The sequence below is a fragment of the Hibiscus syriacus genome, unplaced genomic scaffold (assembly GCF_006381635.1).
Source record: "Hibiscus syriacus cultivar Baekdansim isolate YM2019G1 unplaced genomic scaffold, ASM638163v2 tig00111493_pilon, whole genome shotgun sequence".
Lineage (NCBI taxonomy): Eukaryota > Viridiplantae > Streptophyta > Magnoliopsida > Malvales > Malvaceae > Hibiscus > Hibiscus syriacus.
In genome coordinates, this window is record NW_024063102.1 from 923,927 (window position 1) to 945,053 (window position 21,127).

At 36.2% G+C, this 21,127-nt stretch overlaps 1 protein-coding gene and 2 pseudogenes across 1 annotated transcript; 1 reads left to right on the top strand and 2 right to left on the bottom strand.

Moving 5' to 3' along the window:
* Nucleotides 1–10: 10 nt before the first annotated feature.
* LOC120163673 lies at nt 11–2,678 on the bottom strand (annotated as a pseudogene).
* A 1,236-nt stretch (nt 2,679–3,914) lies between these two features.
* Nucleotides 3,915–6,440, bottom strand: LOC120163654. The gene is made up of 4 exons (XM_039173534.1): nt 6,380–6,440; nt 6,103–6,197; nt 5,740–5,999; nt 3,915–4,950 (listed from the first exon to the last, which is right to left on the bottom strand). The coding sequence occupies exons 1-4, from the start codon at nt 6,407–6,409 to the stop codon at nt 4,142–4,144; spliced, it is 1,194 nt and encodes a 397-aa protein (XP_039029465.1). The 5' UTR covers nt 6,410–6,440; the 3' UTR covers nt 3,915–4,141.
* Nucleotides 6,441–11,448: 5,008 nt separating this feature from the next.
* On the top strand, nt 11,449–20,848 carry LOC120163674 (annotated as a pseudogene).
* Nucleotides 20,849–21,127: the final 279 nt, after the last annotated feature.

Genomic DNA, 21,127 nt, shown 5'->3' on the forward strand with positions numbered 1-21,127 from the left:
CTGACTGCAGCTAATATTGTTTGTTAACTACAAAAATGCTGATTAAAAAAGTTCCTTCTAATCCATTTGCCTCAAAAACAATCGACAAAAATGGTTTCGATGACAGTTTATTGTTGGCCAGGAAGTGTTTAACTAGCTGAAGTGCCTGCCTTGGTTTAAAACTTGGAACTTCAAGACCAGCTCCTCTAATGGTAACGAACGTTAGCCCATCGTACTCGATCGTCTGCCCACCGACCTGTGACGTTTAAAAGAAAGCAAATCGAAAACAAGAATTTAATCCGATTCATTTACGTGGTTACTTTTAGAAGATGACAACTAACCTGTTTGTTGTCGGTGTACCATGGTGTCCAGTCTTCATTTATCTTTAATCCAAGCTTTTTGTGGGTTAATCTAGTTGCAGTAACTGGAATTCAACCATCAGTATCTCCACTGTAAATATGGAAAGAAGAAAATGATGAATAAAAGTAATTTTTTTTTACAATATTGTTGGTAAAAAGTTCACCTGTACACACAAAAAAATAACACTAAAATTTTATGTAGTTGTCCTACGGTTGTCAATTGAAGTTAATTTTATAATACCTGCAATGAGTCCATGGATAGGACATATTGGTAACTTTGGCATGGAGTGCTTTTTGAACATCAGGTCTGTTGAAATAGCTCTCTGTGTAGTATGGTGCACACGGGTTGTATCCTGCTGATCTCCTGTGCCATGCATCCTGTGGGAACCTCATTCGGTATGAATCGGGAGACATATCAGAAGCAATTATTAATCGGAATTCAATTCGAATCTTTTGAACTTACGAATTTGGGCAGTATCCTAGGAGCGATGCCTTGAATCACACGGCGTTGTCTGCTACTACCACTGCTGGAGTTGGTAACATAATTGGGAGTACATGTCGATGATTTTGTAGACATCAAAGTAAGCATTGAGGGCTCTGTTGCAACCTACAGATGCCGTTTACTTGCGGAAGTCGCATTTGGTTTTGATATTTCTGTAGACTCGACAGGAGATCACTGCATGATCCCATGCATACTCTACCATACCATTTTAATCCGTTTCATCGTCCAACAACGCATTCCTAATCTACATTGATACGTACCCTTATTCAACACTCATCCGAGCTAATGACAGAAAAGAATGTTACTGCAATTAGACCCTTACCATAAATCCCTTGAGATTAATGTAAGCTGACTTGGGAACGTGCTCATTGATGTCGAAAATGAGCTGGCTAGCTGAGGAACATAGTGCCCTGAAACTCGCACACAATGGGAACCGAACTGAAGAATCAAAGAATCAAAACTGGAAAAAGAAAAGAGAAACATTTTCATTCGTACCATCATGGCTTTCTCCAGAAATGTAGAAATCATAGGACTTGAACCGAGGGAATCTTTTGAACCAGTTGACGAGAAACGCATAGGAATCCTTGGCTAAATCATTCAAGAAAGCGGGGAATAATCAGAAAACGAAATTTATGTTTAGAAATATTCTTTGCATTAAAAGGTGTTTTTTTACCTAAAATTTCATCGCCAAGTTCATCGATATCTCTGCTGGTGTTGGTATAAGAGAACCCAACACCAACTGGAGATTCAACAAACAATAAGTTGGCAGCTGGTTGAGAGGAAAAAACATAAATTAGTACCAAAACCCAACAATAACATGAAACAACACTTAAATTACTTGGTCAATGAATGAAATAAAACATACATGCATACCTTTGTTCCAGCTATGGGGGTTGAGCTTCAGCGTTTGTTGATCTTTCTTAGGGAAGAAAGGCCCCAGTTCTTCTGCTTCTCCATGACCAATTGATGAACAGCCAGGACCTGCAATTTTAGTTAACTTAAACCTCGGTAAAAATGAACTGATTGTGGAAAGATGAAAGGAGTACAACCATGCATATTTTTCGAATTATTAACTATTGTATTTAATGTTATATAAAAAAAAACTATTGTGTTTAATGTAAATGCATTACCATAAATAGTAACTATGTAATAAAAATAATATGATATGCATACGCATGAGATTTTCTTTATAGAAAAATAGCAAAAGATAACCAAAAATGAGAGAGATTTCACATATATCATATGGTAATGGTGTAAGTGAAGTTATGGGGTAGGCATGGCCGAGTCCGTAGAGACTTGAAAACGAGAGGTGACAAATCAGAAATATAAAAAAAAAAAAAAATCAAGCCATCCCTTATGATAATTTATTTTTCTCACTAATCATCAAATTATGTCGAACTACAGGTACTAAATCGTGAGTTTGAGTATTGTAGAGTGACCAAAATCAGAATTTAACCATTAATAAAAGACAAAAGAAAGTGAAATTTCATGGGAGTTAAAGAGTTTACTAATAGTATGACCTTCATTGAGCCAGAGTAGGAGAGGATGACTATGGGGTTTGGTGGTAACTTCGAAAAACCAACCGAACAGTGCCCTTCCATGTTTCTCATTCACCATAATATACCAAGCATACTGGTTGAAACCCACCGGAGGCTGACCCGGAAGCCCGACGACCGGTCGGCTTCTTATCGACCCGAAACATCACCGCCTCTCACCCTCAGCCCATCGCCGTCATGCCAAAATCCATCAGTGCTCACACTTACTCTAGCTACAGCCTTGCTTACACTAAACAAAAGCAAAAGCAAAGTGAAAGAAAGAGGTGAGTTAATGGAAGTCATTGTTGCTGGTTTTCCCACACATTATTGTGATTGCGCTTGGTGTTAATATATATAGAGATACTGCAAACGCATAAACGAGTCATAAGTAACGATCAGTCAAAGATTTTTAAGGAATAATCTTACTTTGATTTTTTGTTTCCTGTTTTGAGGGGGTGAAGTGTATAAGCCGTAACCGAATATTTGTTGCTTAAGACGGAAATATTGGAGGGTTTTGGAAAATGTCTAAATGGATGCCATGTCCAGTTTTGGTTTGAAACTCAAAGTAATATGGTACTAAAATATGTCCCTATTACTAACTGGGTTATCGATTAAGTAAGGTCTCAAGTTTGAGTTCTTATATATGTAAAAAAATCTTTACTGAGAGACTCACTCATCAAAATCAATTGTGCGACAGATTAATCACTGCGAAACTTTAAAACTAGAGGGAAAAAATGTCAGGCTTTGTTTTGAAAGATTCTACGCAAACTCAATTAATATGTCCTTAATATTCCAAAAACTAGTGTTTATTGTAATCTCCTAATTCATATGTTCAAAGTATTATGATTAGAAGATGCATATTTTATTCAAATATAATAGATTTTGACTTGATTTGATATTATGTTTTTTTTAAATAACACTAGTTGAGTCGAATTTTATGAAAGATGTTATAAAATTAAATTTGAATTTAGGATAAAAAGAACTTATTTGGAAATAATAATATAATTAATTTATATAATTAAAGATAATTGTTATGAATATTTCTCTATACTTTTTAATTAAGTTTTTATTTTATTCGATATAAATGAGACTAAGTGTGTATCTAGGGATGGATCGACAGGATGCTAAGGATGCGGTCACACCTCTTAGAAATTTTAATTTTTTTTTTATATTTTAGATATTTTATTTGTATTTTACATGAATTATTTAATTCATGTCCCCTGAGATTTTATAATCTGACACCCCTAAAGTTTCAATATAATTTTTTATGTCCACACCCTTGATACAAATTCATTTGCATCTATATGTATCCAGTTTTTATCTTAAAATTAATATAAGTAAAAATTTTCTTAAACCCTAATATAAATTCATGCCCGTCTAATTAAGTGACCTAAAAAATTTAATAACCCTACATAACCGAATAAAACCACAACCAAACCAACTTAATTAAACTCATTAACCAGCGATGTGTATACTATAAAATATAGTAGTGAATTTGATAGATTAACTCAATTTCAACCGAGTTTTGCTCACACTTGTCAGTTGTCACAATAACAACACATGCCCACATCTAAGTGAATTATTACAACGCATTTTAAGTACTCTTTCGTCCAAACATTCAAATCTCATGTAAAAAAAAAAATCCATGGCCTACATCGAGATAATAAATGGGACTACATGAAAAATTATCAAAGCCTCTACACTGACTGGATTTTCATTTTTCCCTTGCATTGTCCGACATTTTTCAATACCTCATCACCCTGAATTTAACTCCATCTCCGTCGATCCTCCTCTTCATCGACAGGAGTATACCACGACGGTCTTCGCTTCGAGTTACTTAACCTGTAGTTCAACAGCACTTCTTCATCACAAAGTGATGTAGTAGCCACCAAAACAAGAGTCCTCAAAACAGGACCATTCGACTCGCTATTGTGTGAACCCCATTTGAACCAGAAGTTACCAAATCTCCTCATGCTTGCTTCTTCGGCATTTGCGAATGATATGTTCGGAATGTAAGTCCTCATGTCTTTTTCGGTCAGCGGGAAGTCGTAAGGGCAGACCATCACATTCGGCACCATTTCTTTAGCAGGGTGATTGGCGAAATGGGCAAAAGCTAAAGGGTTTCTACGTTCCAATGCTTCACCACCACTCCACACTCGTGAGCTCTCCAAAGGCTTACTAAGCATTTTCCAAAACCGGTCCGAGCCTTTATCCATCACATTCGTGTTGGGACTTGTATCTAGTGTCTTTGAGCCATCCCATAATTCTCGTGTTTCATCTCCATAACCCCAAGGTTGGGCATTGATGACAGTTCCATCATATCTTGTTATCAGATATGTGTTTTGTGCATCAACTCTCGGGTATCCAGGAATGTATCGATAATAAGCTGGAGAATATATAACACCGGGGTATATGGCAATTACAGAACCGACATTAGCTTCACCATTCAGAAATAAACCTTGTCCGGCTTCACTGTGGGGGATCTGAGACGGTTTGACATCAAGAGTGTAGCCAATGGAGTCCTTCAACTTCTGCGAGAGTTCAGCATGTTTTAATGGCCGTGTCTTTGGAACAGCTGCACTGAAAAACCTTCAATAGTTAGAACTGCAAAGGATATTATCCGTGACAGGGCCTTCCTTTAATATCTACTATTATTAGTACGAAGCGGGAACTAGAGGGAAAAGGCATATAGATCAAAGTTACATAACAGATCAAAAGATTAAAATTCCCTATGCCATTTATCTCAGCTATTACTGGTACCAAATAGAAACTAGAGCCAAAGCATGCATATGATCTAACTCAAACAACAGATCAAAAGGTCTGTATTAGAAATACTTGTTGCTATTCATTTTTTGTACAGATACACGAAGCGGTAAAAAACTTCAGTTAAAACATTTTTTTATTTCGTATCAACATACACACTAGCAATTATCTCGTCATAATAGTTATAAGAAGATTGAAATTCAACATATTTATTTTGCACCTATCACAATTTTGTTGAACAAGACAAGCAAAAAAAAAATAAAAATTTATTCATTATAACAGAGGGGAAATATTGGTTCATCGATGAGCGTCGCCCCCCCCCTCCTATATCATACCTCAGTGAAGCTCGTCTAGGTAAAAAATGGCATAGCGACTCAGTGAAGGTCTAAAAATAATTATCATTTTAAGTTTCAAAGCCAAAACATCACGTTATAGTTGCAATTTAGAGCAAAGCAAACTACTATTCCGACGTGAAATGTTCAATTTCCTTGCGAAAAAGCTTTGGGAATACAAATTTAGAGATGCCAAACATCCGATAGATGATATATAAAACGCAATCCTTGATGATACAACGAACAACAAAAACTAGAAGTATACTCACCGGGATGGTTAGGAGTCGGGGAATTCTTTCCAACAGCCAAACTAAGACCACTTCGGGAAGGAGTAACTTTTGATTGCGATTCTTGGGGCGGCTCATTGACATCATTAAGAATTTCATCCATGGAAGTGCAAAACCTTTTAATTTGGTAATGAATATTTTCTTGCACTTGCTTCTGTTGGTCATCAAAAGAGGCTTTAGTAGCCATGTCAATGATCTGATCTGCATCAGCCTCATCCGCATTATTTCCCAAACTATTGTAACTGAACATTGCACAAGCAACAATTTCAGGCAATCAAAATACAGAACCAAAAAACAATGATAATGAATGAGAGAAAAGGGTACGGGTATTGAAGATAAACCAACCTTGTATACATGAAAAGGCGATTGATGTCAGCTTCAAATTGGAGTCTCCTTGGGTCTCTAGAAAAACTGGGGCTTCGTGCAAAAGTTCTCACTGCCTGTAATATCAATAGGAAACTAAAACATTTTTTCAATTCATAAAATGGAATCAGCTAAACTCCAAATATGATTCATTATTACCTAGTTTCACAAATGAACTGACATAAATCCGATGTTTCTGTTACTTTATTTCCTAAATTGAAGAAGAATGAAACATGATGGAGAGATAAAGGGTACTTACGTTTTGGAATTTGTTGAAAAAAGAAGCCATTGAGGAAGCAGCTGCCAACAAAATTCGCACTAAAAGTATGAGACACTAAGCTTTGCTCGGCTGGGGGTACCCTGTTTTACTATTAGAGATGGGGGAGGAAAGTCGAGAAGGGGAAATCCTTTTTACGGGTTTTGGGACCATTAGGTTCGGTTTGGATTGGATTCAGTTTAATTGGGCTTGAATGGAAAAATTGGGTTTAATTTTGGTTCCTATTCCATGTTTTTTTTCAGGCTTCAGCTATACTAATAAAATATATATATATTATTATGTATATATTTTTATTAAAATATATATTAAAATTTTATATTTTTATAAAATATATAGGTAAATTATTATAAATATATATTTAAAATTTTGTAATATATTGAGGATATTTTTATTATAAATATATATTAATTTTGTATATATTAAAGGTATATAGGATCCATACGGATATTTTTCGGGGATCCCCACGGTTATTCACACGGGTACGATTCGGTTATCTCCACGGCTCAGATATAGCAATCCCCGTCCCCATACCCATTTGAGCTTCGGAGATAAAACTTCTCCCATCTCCATCCCCGTGGATGAAGATTTCGATTATTTCACATTCCTACCGATTCGAATCTCTACAGTTTTTTTATTTTTTTTCCCACCCAATTGCCACCCTAGGAGAGGGCTCCCCAAAATAGTCATGTGAGCAATAAGAAATCTAATGATTTCTTAGGAAAATGGAAGGCCCCTCCAAAAGTTGACAAATGCCAAAATAAGTTGAATGTTGGAAAAACCCAACTTAATGGCGTAACCCTGCATGAAAAATAAATAATGTGAACAGTGCTGCCTTGCATGGCATAGGATTTACGAGCATAGGGACTAGGGACCCGGTTGTTGGCTGTGACGAAGTGACGGGAAAAGCTTCCCCTAGCGAGGCCACGAACTCCATGGGCCACAAAACTTTGAAACCTCCGCACAGAATCTTGTACGCTTCGGATATGGACAATGGTTTTCCTAAACAGTCCCAAATGGAGGAGATTTCATCGGGTGAATTAGATTTATATAATATTGCTAATGCTTCGTCAAGTAAGCAGATTCCACTTGAGTCCACCCAAACTTCTTGTCAATAAATATTCACATTTGGAATTATAGAGGTGCTGGTAGCAAGGACTTCTTGTATATTTGTATATTAACGTGAAGGATATTATTTGTGATACAAGACCTAGTATTTCTGCTTTGGGGGAACCGAGAATCTGTGGTTTCTCTGCTCAACGTGTCGCTAAGAAACTTCTCTTCCCTAAGGTTCTGTCGGCTTTTCAGGGGTATATGGATTGCTTGGGACGACCATTCTGTCTCGCTTGATATTGTTCAGTCATCCTCAAAAGTTGTTCACCGTGTTGTTGATTATGAGAACGCTGATTCTTTTTTGCTATCTATTATTTATGCTAGCCCAATTTTGGATATCCGTAAAAGATTTTGGTCTAATCTTGAAGATTTCACAAGTTCTAATACTCTTCCTTGGGTAATCACCAGTGACTTCAATGATGTGCTATTTCCTTCGAAAAATATAAGGCGAGGCTATCTTATATGTAGAGATATCATCTGTTTCAAGAGATAATCCTCCATTATAATCTGATGGATATAGGTTTCCAAGGCCCACTCTTCACTTGGTGGAATATGAGGAAAAGACCTGCTAAAATTCAAGCGCGCCTTGATAGAGTTTTGGTCAATCTCAGTTGGCTTATTCTCTTTCTGAAGCGCTCATTTTTCACCTCCCTCGACTTCATTGGGATCATTGTCCTTCATCCTCCGTAAAATGTGGTATGCCCCTTCCGATTCCAAGCTATGTGGTTCGAGAAAGATGGATTTCGTGACTTGGTCTGCAATACTTGGAGCTCTTTGAATGATGGGTTTGTTGAGAATACAAAGGCTTTGGCGATGTCCCTTTCCCAATGGAGTCGTGATTATTTTGGTAATATCAATAAACGTCTGCGTGCGAGAATTTTTGGTTTACAAAATATCCCTGCTTCTCAACGCTCACAGCAGATTGATTTGTTAGAAGAAAAGCTAATCATGGAATATAATAACTTGCTCAAACAGGAGATTTTTTAGACCCAGAAGTCTAGAACTCAACGGTTTCAGCAAGGGGATCGTAACTCTCCCTTCTTTCACCATTCTGCTATCTCTCGCAGACGGAAAAATAAAATTGCAATGATGAATGATACTAATAGTGAATGAGTCAGTGACCATTCCTCTTTAAAACATTTGGTTGTTGAATACTTTCGTAACCTTTTTGACTCTGATAATAATCCTCGGGTGCCTCTATTGAATTTGTATTACCCGATACTGAGCTTAGAGGCTTGTAGTTCGATGGCAATTGATGTTATAGATGCTGAAATCCATCGAACTTTATTTTTGATGAAACCATAGAAGGCTCCAAGTAATGACGGCTTCGAAGTGAAAATAAAGCAAAGGGTGTAAGTAAAGAGAGGAAGAAACAGAGAGTATATTGTTGTCGTCGTCGTTTGTGTTCTTGTGAAAGAAAGAGATAGAGAGACCGTGAAACTATTAGATTGCCATTCAAACTGGAAATAAATGAAATAACGTTTGCAAGCAGAAATGAGGAATAAAAGTCAAATTCGAAAATTAGCCAAAGGATAGAAAAACAAAAGTCAGATCTCATGAAATGGTCATTACAAAAGCCAAAATAAGTGATATATTCGGATTTGATATTCGGATATCCAAGAATTCAGATAGAATACAGATCTCAATATTAATGATTTGAATTTTCGGATATCCGAAATTGTCTAATCACCCTTTTATATTTCCCTTATACAAATCGCTTACTTAAATTGGGAAGAAAGAAAGGGAAAGCTTGACATTTTGTATCACTGTTTGCACCTTTAACTTAGGCCTTAGGGTTTAATACTTGAAAGAATCAACAACAACAATAACAACAACAACAAAACCATATAATGGGATTAGGGGGAGGTAAGGTAGTAGGCTGTCCCCAACGCCAAGTTGAGAGCAACTTCCGTGGAAGACCTCCGACAGTCAGAAAAATTTAAAAAAAAGATAAAATACAATGCATGTATAAATAAATAAATACATAGTTGGACAGTCTTCATATGCACGTCTGTAATGGGAAGTTATCCCTGCAAATAAATCCCTGCATACAAATCTCTGAATATAGAAAAAAAAACGTGAGTCCCGAAATAAATTTAAAAGACGAAACATGATAAGGATATACAGAAGTCAGTTGTTGCAAGCTACGATAAAAGAAAAATGTCAAATGGGTTAAAACCTAAACTAATGCAACACTACTCCGCTATCCTAGTTTTAATCCTTCAAAAATTCCCATGACAGAAACATATTAAAAGTAGAAGTCAAGGAAATTACTATAAAGGCATTAAAAAGAAGACAGAGATGCTACACCCTATGACTGTGACCCACACTACTCTGCTACCCTGGTTTTAAGTCTTCATACTTTCCTATCAGAGGTCATGTCCTCGGTAAGGGCTAAATCCTCCAAATCAGATCTCAAGCAGTCTACCCACTTCCTCCTTGGTCGTCCTCTCCTTCTGGCACCGTCGACTATAATCGACTCTACCCTCCTGACCGCATCTGACTGTTGTCTCCTAAGGACATGCCCAAACCACCGTAGTCTTCCCTCCCTCAATTTTTCGGATACAAGCATCACCCCCAAGGACATCCTATTTGCAGAGTTTGAAGTCATTTCCCACAGAATCTTACCACATGTCTATCGAAACATTCTCATTTCTACGGCCTCCATCCTCCTTATGCACCTATGCACATCCATCTAACGTGTGCATTGCATTGTTTGTATACCTACCTACAACATGACAAGTTTAGTCATCTACTTTTGATAATATTATCACAGATTTAGTCATCAATATTTATATATTCGTTCATTTGATTTTATTTTGAAAAAAAATGAATTTAATTCTTAATATTTATATATTTTATTAATTTGATTTTGACTATAAAAAATATATAAAAATATAAAATGTATATGTTTAAAAAATAAAATATCAATATATATACACACATAAGACAAGTTTAAATTCAAAATTTTTTAAGTTGGAGTTTGAATTAGATAATAGTGTTAAAATTTTAGGTTGAAGCTTGAATACGAATAAGAACATTTTATAAATACTATGTAATAGAAATAGATTTAACCGCCAATTATGAAATTGATTTTATAATGGAGTTTGGATTAAATGATTATTATTGTATTAAAATAAAGAGAAGTGAATATCTTCAAAACTTTTTGAAGTTTAATATTTTTACATATTATTTTTTAAAATTTGTAAATATCTATATACATTTTTGTTTTCATATAATTTTCCATAATCTTAATTAGATTGACAAAATATATAAATATTAGGGGATTAATTTATTATTTTTTAGGATCAAGATCAAATAAAAGAATGTGTAAATATTAAGGGTTAAATATATAAATATACCAATAAAAATGGACAAAAAAGGAAATATCATCATCTACTGTTTTGTATTATGCTTGGGTTGTTGCCAAGTAATGATACCCATCCACCCTTGTATGAGGTTGACCATGTATCTATTCTGAAATTTAAATTTTCTTTGGATAATTAACACTTTATTGATTACAATCACTTTAAAATTTTATTTGTATTCGGTTCGTACAAAAAATTATATTACTAATATGTGTGTGAGTATTCTCAAAAATGTTTCTGGACCGCTTGGTGATCTTATCCGATTGTCAATGCCACATAAATCATTTATTCTAAATCTACGATCAAAGGAAAGACTTAAAGATAGTATGAGGATGTGGTGTGTAATCAACCCAAAAGGAAAACATGCGAGTGTAGTTCAACCAAGGTTATCGGACAGCAACCCAAAACTGGAACTCTATTTAGCAACCCAAAGCAAAAGCACTTATAAAGACACAAACATTTAGCTCACCAAATCAAACCAATTGGGCCAAAACATCCACAGCGAGAAACACATGCCTTAATAACACACTAAATCCCATGCAAAATTAGACATCCTCCTATCATCCAAAATACATGACGATCAACCCTTGTACCAATCTAACTTCCTCCGGCCGCGGTAGTAATCTCGTTAGAAACTTTGTTTCCCGGCGGCTGTTTTTCTTACTAGCCCTTCAGATATTTGGAGATTATCCTTGCTCTTCTTGTCTTCATTGCTATACATTCCTTGAGGCAGAAGCACAGTACTAAATTGCGGTCGCAACGCAGCGTAACGCTCGTATCGTAACATTTTTTAAGGTTACCGCGACGCAATATCGACTCAACGCGGTAAGGAAACCTCATCACGATTGTTGTGGTCAAAAACCGTTACGTAACACCGCAACTTGCTATAAATAACGCTGCAACACCGTAATAAACTTTAAATTATCTAAAAAATAAACTTACATAGATGAATTGTTCTAATTTAATTCTTAAAATTGAATTATAAATATATACCATTAATAATATCGTAATAGTTATGTTTAAAATTTGTTACTTAAATTTGAATTAATTAAATTATTTATTAACGATATTTTAAAATTAAATTAATTTAAATTTAATTTTTCTCATAAATAAAATTGTGTGATTAATTTTAAATTTAATTTTTATATTAACATTAATTATCATAATTATATGTTTATTTATTATTATATTGGAAAAATAATTGATAGATGACGGAGTAAACAACTTCATAATGATTTACATTATGCTGGTACGTTATAAAAATTTTAAATTTAAATTGTGATATCTTGTTTAGATATTTATTATACTATTTTTTATGTATGATATTTTCTAAATCCACAATTTCTATATGGAGGCAATTCCACAAGTGAAGCGATTCGTGAAACTATGAATGAAGTTAGAAATGTCAAACAGAGGATAGAACCCAAGTTGAATGATCAAATTCTTGCAATGAACCAATTATGTATTTTATATACTTAAATTGTTTGAAAAAACTCATAAATTATCATGTTTAAACTACTAATTCAATTATTTTTTAAGTTGTTGCTATATCGAGACAAAATAGATTCTTTTGGAACACCATTAGCTCAAGCTGTAATTTTGAAGACTAACTCTGGTAAACAAAAATAATTTATCCTCTAGAATTTTGTAGATAATAAAGATATTTGTATAAATACTTTATGAATTATATCTTAATATTTATGTTTTTTGTAGCTGAATGGTGGATTAATTATGAAACGTGTGCACCGCAACTTCAACGCATCGCTGTCAAAGTTTTGAGTCAAACAATTTCATCTTCAAATTATGAGCGTAATTAGAGTACTTTTAGTTTGATTCATACAAAGAAGAGAAATAGACTTAAGCATAAAAAGCTTCAAAAATTGGTTTATGTCCATTATAATATGAGGTTGAAGCTAAGACACATGCAAAGAAAAAGTGCACAAGAATTAGAAATGAGTTTTAATCTGATTAATCTTGAAAAATATTTTTGAAGAAGATGACCTACTAAATTCATGGATTAAAGAAAGAGAGAATGCTACACTTGATAGTGAATAAAATTTCTCATGGTTGCCTGGGGAATTACTTAATGAAACTGATGAAGAAACTCAAGGTGAAGATATGAACAGTTCACCTACTCCATCTAATGAGGAAAATGTTCAACTATCGACGTCAAGTTATGATTACGAAGATGACGACGACTAGATGGTGATGGTGGTTGTGATGATAATGGTGTTGATAATGAAGGTACGTACCAACCAGAATATGGTCACATTTATTCTACTACTTTTCATGGAGATCAAGGTACGTCCATATATCCTTACGATGGCAATTCAAGTTTGTATAGAACAAATGCATCACAAAATAGAAGAGATGATGATGATAGAACTCATAGGAGGATAGATAACACTTTTATGATTCATTTGAAGGTAAATCATCATATAGTTCAGCTATAAATGATAATGAAATTAGTGAATCATCTCATGGTTCTCATTCTTAGCAACCAAATTCATGTTATCCACCTTTCCTTGAACAAAATCCAAGTTATGAATTTTTTGGTCATCATTTATCATACAACATGTTTCCTACCAATGATGCATCTGATGATGCACATAATGTAATGTCTTCTTCACATGGAATAGGAATGAATCAAAACCAAGACAATGACGAAGATGAAAATGCTTTAGATCCGCCACACCATTCATTTTGCTGGTGAACTGTAATATATATAATTTTTATATTTTTAGTTATGTATTTTTTTTCTTTCTAAGTTATGTAAAATGGGTGTTTTTCCCGAAAAATCATCGGTGATCGGTATATTTACCGATCTAACACCAGTCAGATTATATTTCCCGATCTAACACCCATAGCAGTAAAGCGCGGCCCCTGCCCCGCGCTATATGCTGATTTGGCGCCACGTGGGGTATAGCGCCCCCTGTACCACAATATATTCTGACAGGGTTACATGTGTGTATAGTGCGCCCCCTGATCCGCGCTATACGCCACGTAGGGGTATAGCCCGGATCAGGGGCCACACTATATGCCGTACCAGAATTATATTTAACGCAGTCCCTGGTCCGCGCTATATCTTTTATGAATAATTACATATAGCGCGGTACACGTACCGCGCCTTATATGGTTATAAATATCCTCCTCCGCCGGTTAAGTTTCTCACATCTCCTCGCATCTCTCCTCTCAACTTATAAATTAATACAACAATTCCGTCAACGAGTAATAATTCAGGCAATCTTCTCATATTTGATTTAGAAGTTCGTGCGATTTTTTCGTTATAAGGTAATTTTGTTATAATTTTTTAATTATACTTATTGTTTATTATCATTATTTGAAAAAATATTATACTAATTATTTTCAATTAATTTTTATGTTTGTAAAATTGAAAAGCGAGAGCATACGTCGAAATAGTTTTGCGGTGCAGGTAATAATATAATATTATAGTATTTAAATTATTTACGTTGATGTGTAAAAAATTTATTTTGTTATATTTTCGTTCATATATAATTTATTTAATCAGGTTTGTTTCAGTTATTTTTTTTCCAGATATAATATTGCTGCACTTTTAAACTCAAAGAATGGCGCGACTTTCAGCTATTGTTTATTATGATGGTGAAATTCGAGAAGATAAAACCGGCGTTGTTTTCGTATCAAATGAGCGTGTTAAAATATCATTCAAGAGAAACATAACTCTTGAGGAGCTGATAACAAAGATTTCGAGGAAGATTCATGTTGGAAGTAGTAGAAGAATGTCGTCGTTGCAGTACATATTTCCAAAATCATTGTTGCCATTAACTTATACAGCGTCGGAACGTTCGAACAATGATGATGTTCAAATGATGGTTAAAGCTCAAAGTAATTATTTAGACGCCACTATTGAGATGTATGCATATTTTGTTCAAGTGTGTGTTGTTCGGGGTCAATCATTAAGCTCCCACTATGGGCTGGCTAAACAAGTTGATCAAGTTGACAGCCTGACTACAGTAATGTGAAATGATTTTAATGCCATAATGGGGAGACATTCATCCGCAACTTTCTTTGACCTTAATATGGAGATGTCATCGACGCAACAATCTGTGCAGTTTCCATTTGACACGATGGCTTCAAGCTCTAGGGGAGGCATTCGACTGCGAGCTTTTTCGATCTCAATGTCGATATGCCTTCTAGTTCAAGGGGAAGACATGCAAGTAGTAGGTTCTTCGACCTAAATGTGGAGCGCATGGAGGAACCATCATCTTCACCAGAAGAACCGCTTCGTGAGCCTGGTGCGGATGGTGCTGAGACTGGACTATTCATTCACCCAGAATCACCGCAATTCAACTCCGATGATGATGATGTAGATGAAGTTCCAGGAAATATGACACAAACTGACCCTCCTGCACACATGTATAAAGCTGATTATGGTGCAATGTACGAGCCAGAATTTACGGATATACCTTATCTCGGTGACTATGGATATTACTCATCAATAAATAATGGTGAATTATCTTTAGGCATGGAGTTTTCAAGCAAAGAAGAAGCGATGATGGCTATCAAAAATTACAATATCCGTAATTCTGTTCAGTCCAGAGTCAACCGATTGGAGACAAAAAAATATGTATGCTATTGTGTCCGACGCAAAAACGGATACAATTGGATGGTTCCCGTATCGAAAATGAAAAGGAAAAACAACATATGGGAACTAACAGTATACAACGGTCCTCACACATGTTGTGCTGGAGGGGTCAACCAAGATCATCCCAACTTGGACTCTGAAATGATATACCAAGCCATCATGCCCATGGTAAAAGCAAGCTCTCATATAGCTGTTGATTTCAGCCATACAATCACAGTATGGGTACACTGTCTCCTATAAAAAAGCTTGGTTGGCAAAACAAAATGCCATTGTCAAACTTCATAGCGAATGGGATGCATCTTACAACGAACTTCTAGGTTGGTTTAGGCTGGTGCGGACGTTGAATCCTGGGATAATTATGGACTTCGAAACCTCCTATGCATACCATAATGATCGAGTTCTTTACGATCAAAGCCAATTCTACCGGGTTTTTTGGAGTTACCCACAGTGCGTTAATGCTGCCAAATACTGCATATTTTTGTTTGGGGGCGCTTTTTATGAAGCTCAGGGGACAAGCTCAAACCTGGATGCAAGGCGGTCATGTCTATCACCCTAGATTTGTTGCAGATCTACAGAAAAAAATTGTTGCATCAAATGGAATGTCTGTAACAAGCTTCTCTAGAAGGAATGAAATGTTTCGTGTCACAGAGTTGCTGCGACCTCTTCAAGGGATTGAAGTTGTATTGTTAAGAGTAAATCTAAGGGACAGAACGTGCGACTGTGGGTTTTTTCAAGCTTTGAAGTATCCATGCTCTCATGTGATAGCAGCTTGCTCACATACACGTCAAGACTAAAACCATTTTGTGGATCCCGTATACCTACTATCTGAAGTTTTTAAAGTATACAAATTTGAGTTTCCCCCATAGGTAATGACAAAGACCCTGATAAGGTTCAAGATTGGCTTCTGATTGTACCAAATTCGAGTTTATTGAGGGAGCGTGGTCGTCCAAAATCCAATCAAATTCATTGCGATATGGATATTCGAGAAAGATCTAGCCAAGACAGAAGATGTGGGCATTGTAGAAACCCATGATACACGAGAAAAACATGTCCACTTCTGTTGTCATCAAGTAACAATTGATGAGGAAATAATGTATTTGTTTATCAAATAATAATTCTTGTACTTTAATTTGCATTTACTTCAAGTTAATGATAACCAAATTGGTATTTGAATATAATTTTAAATACAACAAACTTATAATAAGTATTAAATGATAACCAAATTACAATAACTGATATTAAATGGTAATAAACAAAATTAACTGAAATACATTAAAAAAAGTCCAACAAATTTAACAAAATAAAGTAAGTATTAAATGAGAAATAATAAAAAATTACAATTTAAAAAAAAATAAAGTAAATACAAATATAATAAAAAAAATCTATCGATGCCTGCGACGCGAATGTGTTCCGCAGGGCGATGGCTTTCGGTCTCGAGGAGGATTTCTTCGTATCACTGGTTCTGACTCCTCGCTGTGATCATCATCACCATCGTCATCGACGTCGTCGTCGTCCTGAGCAAATACATTAGGTTGATGAGGAGCTGATGACGATGAATCAGCTCCATAGAATAAGGACTCTGGAGGTGTATGACTGACTATCCCACCGGCTTGCGAAAACTGGGAAAACCCAGACATCGCCGAGTGTGAAAATTGTACAGGAGGTGTCTGTGATACAGTCATGGGTGATGAGGCTGAACCCGCCAAATATTTAGCATATGAACCCCAAGTCGGATCTACAAACATAGACCCATAATAGCCTCCAGGAGGGGTCATCTGTGACGGTGGCGGCGGCGGGGTCATAAAATCAGGTGAAGGCGACGGTGGCATCTGGTAATGGAAAGGCGATGACGACATCATATATGGCTGCGGCATCATAAATGGTTGCGATGGCTGCTGTGAAGGTCCTGCTGGTGCAGCTAAGGATGAACCGGAAGCACCTGTTCTCCGTCCACGAGTAGGGGGACGATGGTGTTGTGTCGGATCACGTCTCTGTCGACGTCATGGAAAGGTCTACCCTCGTGCATCCTCGGGAAGCAAAAATGGTTTCCCGTTACTGTTGAACCACTCATAATAACCGTCAGCATACATCAAGAAGTCAGTAAAAATGGGCTCTCTACGGGGAAGGCGCCGATGTCAATCCTCCCACAACACGACCCACTCATGATGCCTCACCAACCAATCTGTATCTGTCTTGCCGCGTCTATCTAAGCTATGCAACTCGTCCATATTGCGAGGTGCTCCCGGAATTGGTTGAAAACAACCAAACTGCCGGAGCACGCGATCAGTGGAGTGCCACTCGACTGTCGCATAACAGATCAGAGGGACCATCGCCATCCAAACATCTGATGGACCCTTCAACTCAGGTGGGATCACCGCCCTCACATCATCAGTAGAATATGACACCCATTCAAACTAAAACAAATAATATATAATTTTTATCAAAATAATAATCTAATTATATAACTATAATCTAAAATTGATTTTTAAACATTAAAATTCATACCTGTGTGTCAGCCTTCTGTTAGCACCCTAATTTTTTCTAAATAAATCATCAGGTAGCTCCTGATGAGTTTCCTATCAGTAGACCACCTATTCAATGAAAAAAATTTATTATACGCTGTATAAAATTATTAATATACAAAATCAGTTTTATAATTACCTCAGAAGTAGTGGAAATACGAATGGGTTCTTCAAAACGGGACATAAAAAGGGCAATCAATACCATGCCCAAGACTGCAGTAGTAGGAGACATCCACCGATAGCATTACGCCTGTAGTCAGTGGCTCCACACATCTCCCTGTACAGCAAAGCCAAAACTGTCGAGCCCCAACTGAATGATCCGGTGAGACGAAAGTCACTAAGATGTCGCAACCACATGCAGTAAACTAGGTTGCACGATTTGTCTGGCATCAGCAACCCTCCTATCAACTGTAATATGCATGCCCGTGCATACATCTTAACCTCATCCTCAGAGGCGTCTGCGCTCAACTCCCGAAAATTGGCATTTAACCAATTTAACGGTATCCTACCTCCGATAAAAATTTTCGGGACACGTCCTAGATTTTCCCGGCACAAAGTAGTCCAAGAACCGGAAGCTATCCTTGATATAACATCTCCATCCACCGGAAGCCCCAGGTGCATAGAAACATCCTCAAGCGTGATTGTGCACTCTCCGCACGGAAGATGAAATGTGTGGGTCTCCGGCCTCCACCACTCTACTAAGGCATAAATAAGGTCTGGTTCTATCTTACAGTGACCCTGATATCTACCTATGTAACCAAATCCAGCCTCTACTAAATACGGCAAGACACGGCTAGGTATCACTAACTTAAGATTCCTAATAAAAGGATCTAATACACGGTCATTCTCCTAAAAATAAATAATTACAAAAATTAATTCTTAATCTAATAATCATGCATTAAATAAATCAACTAATTATTACTAATAATTTAAATTAAATTAAAACGTTAAAATGTTACCGTATCAGCAAAGTGTCGAGATATATGATTTCCATCCAAGCGAAGTAGACTGTCTTCCATTATATATCTGCAAAAAAAATTATATTAGTAAAATATTAAATAAAGTAAAATACTTAAATAAATTAAATACATAATATTAAAAATATTATAAAATATACCTTAAACAGAGAGAGTATTTAAGAGAAATTGAGAAAATTTGAGAGAATTTGGTGTGATGAAACGTGTAACCCATGTCAGCGTATAAGGCGGTACAGGGGGCGTGCTATACCCCACGTGACGCCAAATCAGTATATAGCGCGGGGCAGGGGGCGCGCTTTACTGCTACGGGTGTTAGATCGGGAAATATAATCTGACCGGTGTTAGATCGGTAAATATACCGATCACATGTGATTTTTCGAGAAAAACGCCTGTAAAATGAACAATTTTATATTAAAATATAAAAAGTTGATATGATTTTAGTGATATTGTTTATATGTTATTCATTAACATCATAATTGTTATTACCCATTATCTAGTATGATATCACTTCTATAGTTTATATTTTCTTTTAATAAATTTTTATCTATGAAATTAATTTTTTATTTTCAAAATAAAATATTAAAAGAGTATATGAATATTAGTATATTAAAAGATAACAGTAAAATGTATAAATATAATATTTTAGATATATTGTGAATTTTTAGGAATAGATCACGCCTGCGATGGCCGCAACATATTATGTAACGTCCGCAGCATCCGCAACCGCGACACCGCATCCGTAACAAAAATATACAACCGCAATTTGATACTATGGGCAGAAGCGGCGTTATGGTGTCCCTGTGTGGCCATTTCTAGGCATGCAGCCGTCGTTGGTGGCCGGTCTCCAGTCCAACCTTTACGAGTGGATTACCGACGTTCTCTGCCGGAAGAACGGAACTTTCATGTTTAGAGGTCCGTGGTTTAGCAACATTAATTGCATGGTAACCGACGATATTAGGGACCTCTAGCATCTTCTCAAGACCAAGTTCTCTGTTTACCCCAAAGGACCATTTTTTCGTGACAACATGCATGATCTTCTCGGCGACGGGATATTCAGTGCCGACAATGAGACCTGGCAACAGTAGAGAAAGACGGCGAGTATCGAGTTCAACTCGGCTTTGTTTCTGGAAATTGACGACTGAGTCGTCAATGCTGGAGCTCGTTCACGCTAGGCTCTTCCCTGTCTTAGAAAGTGCGATGAACAAATCAATCTCCGTTGATCTTCAAGATGTCCTATTGAGACTAACATTCGATAATGTTTCATGATAGCCTTTGGGGTTGACCCTGGGTGCCTGAGCCCCGGATTGCCCGATATACCGTTCACCAAAGCCTTCGAGGACGCTACGGAGGTGACGCTGCTCCGTTTCGTTTCGTTACACCCGATATACTGTCCTTACTCCTTACAAACCGAAGCACAAAAGCAAAGATCAGATTTGTTAACCATGTTTATGAGGTCGAAAGATGAGCAAGGGAAGCCATTTTCAAACAAGTTCCTAAGAGACATTTGTGTGAACTTTATACTTGCCGGAAGAGACACTTCTTCAATGGCATTGAGCTGGTTTTTCTGGTTGCTGGGGAAGAACCCAAGGGTGGAACAAAGGATTCTTCAAGAGATATGCAGAATCAACAATGAAAGGGAAAAGATGAAAAATGGCAATGAATCCCAAAGCTCGTTGATATTCAAACCAGAGGAGATAAAGAAGATGGATTATTTACAAGCTGCTTTATTGGAGGCTCTTAGGTTGTATCCTTCAGTACCTGTAGATCACAAGGAGATAATTTACATTTTTAGTTCAATCTTTGTTCAATTATCATCTTTGATTATGTTTTATTTCATCAAGCTTAACTAGTTCATATGATCGATTGTTCTATGAAATTTTCTTGCTTTATGTTCACAATTATTCAAGTTTTAACTTCGCAATTTTTATTTTTTTCCTTTAAGGTAATGTATACAAAAGGCAATCCGACCATAAGACATTGTTTTTGTAGAGTCCCTAAGTTAAAGGATGTTGTTTTGTTGAGTCCCCGCTTATTAAAAATTATAAAATAGTCACATGATTATTTATATTTCTCAAACTAGTACATTTCTGTTAAAAAAATGACAACAGTCTGAATTGGATGTTAATATG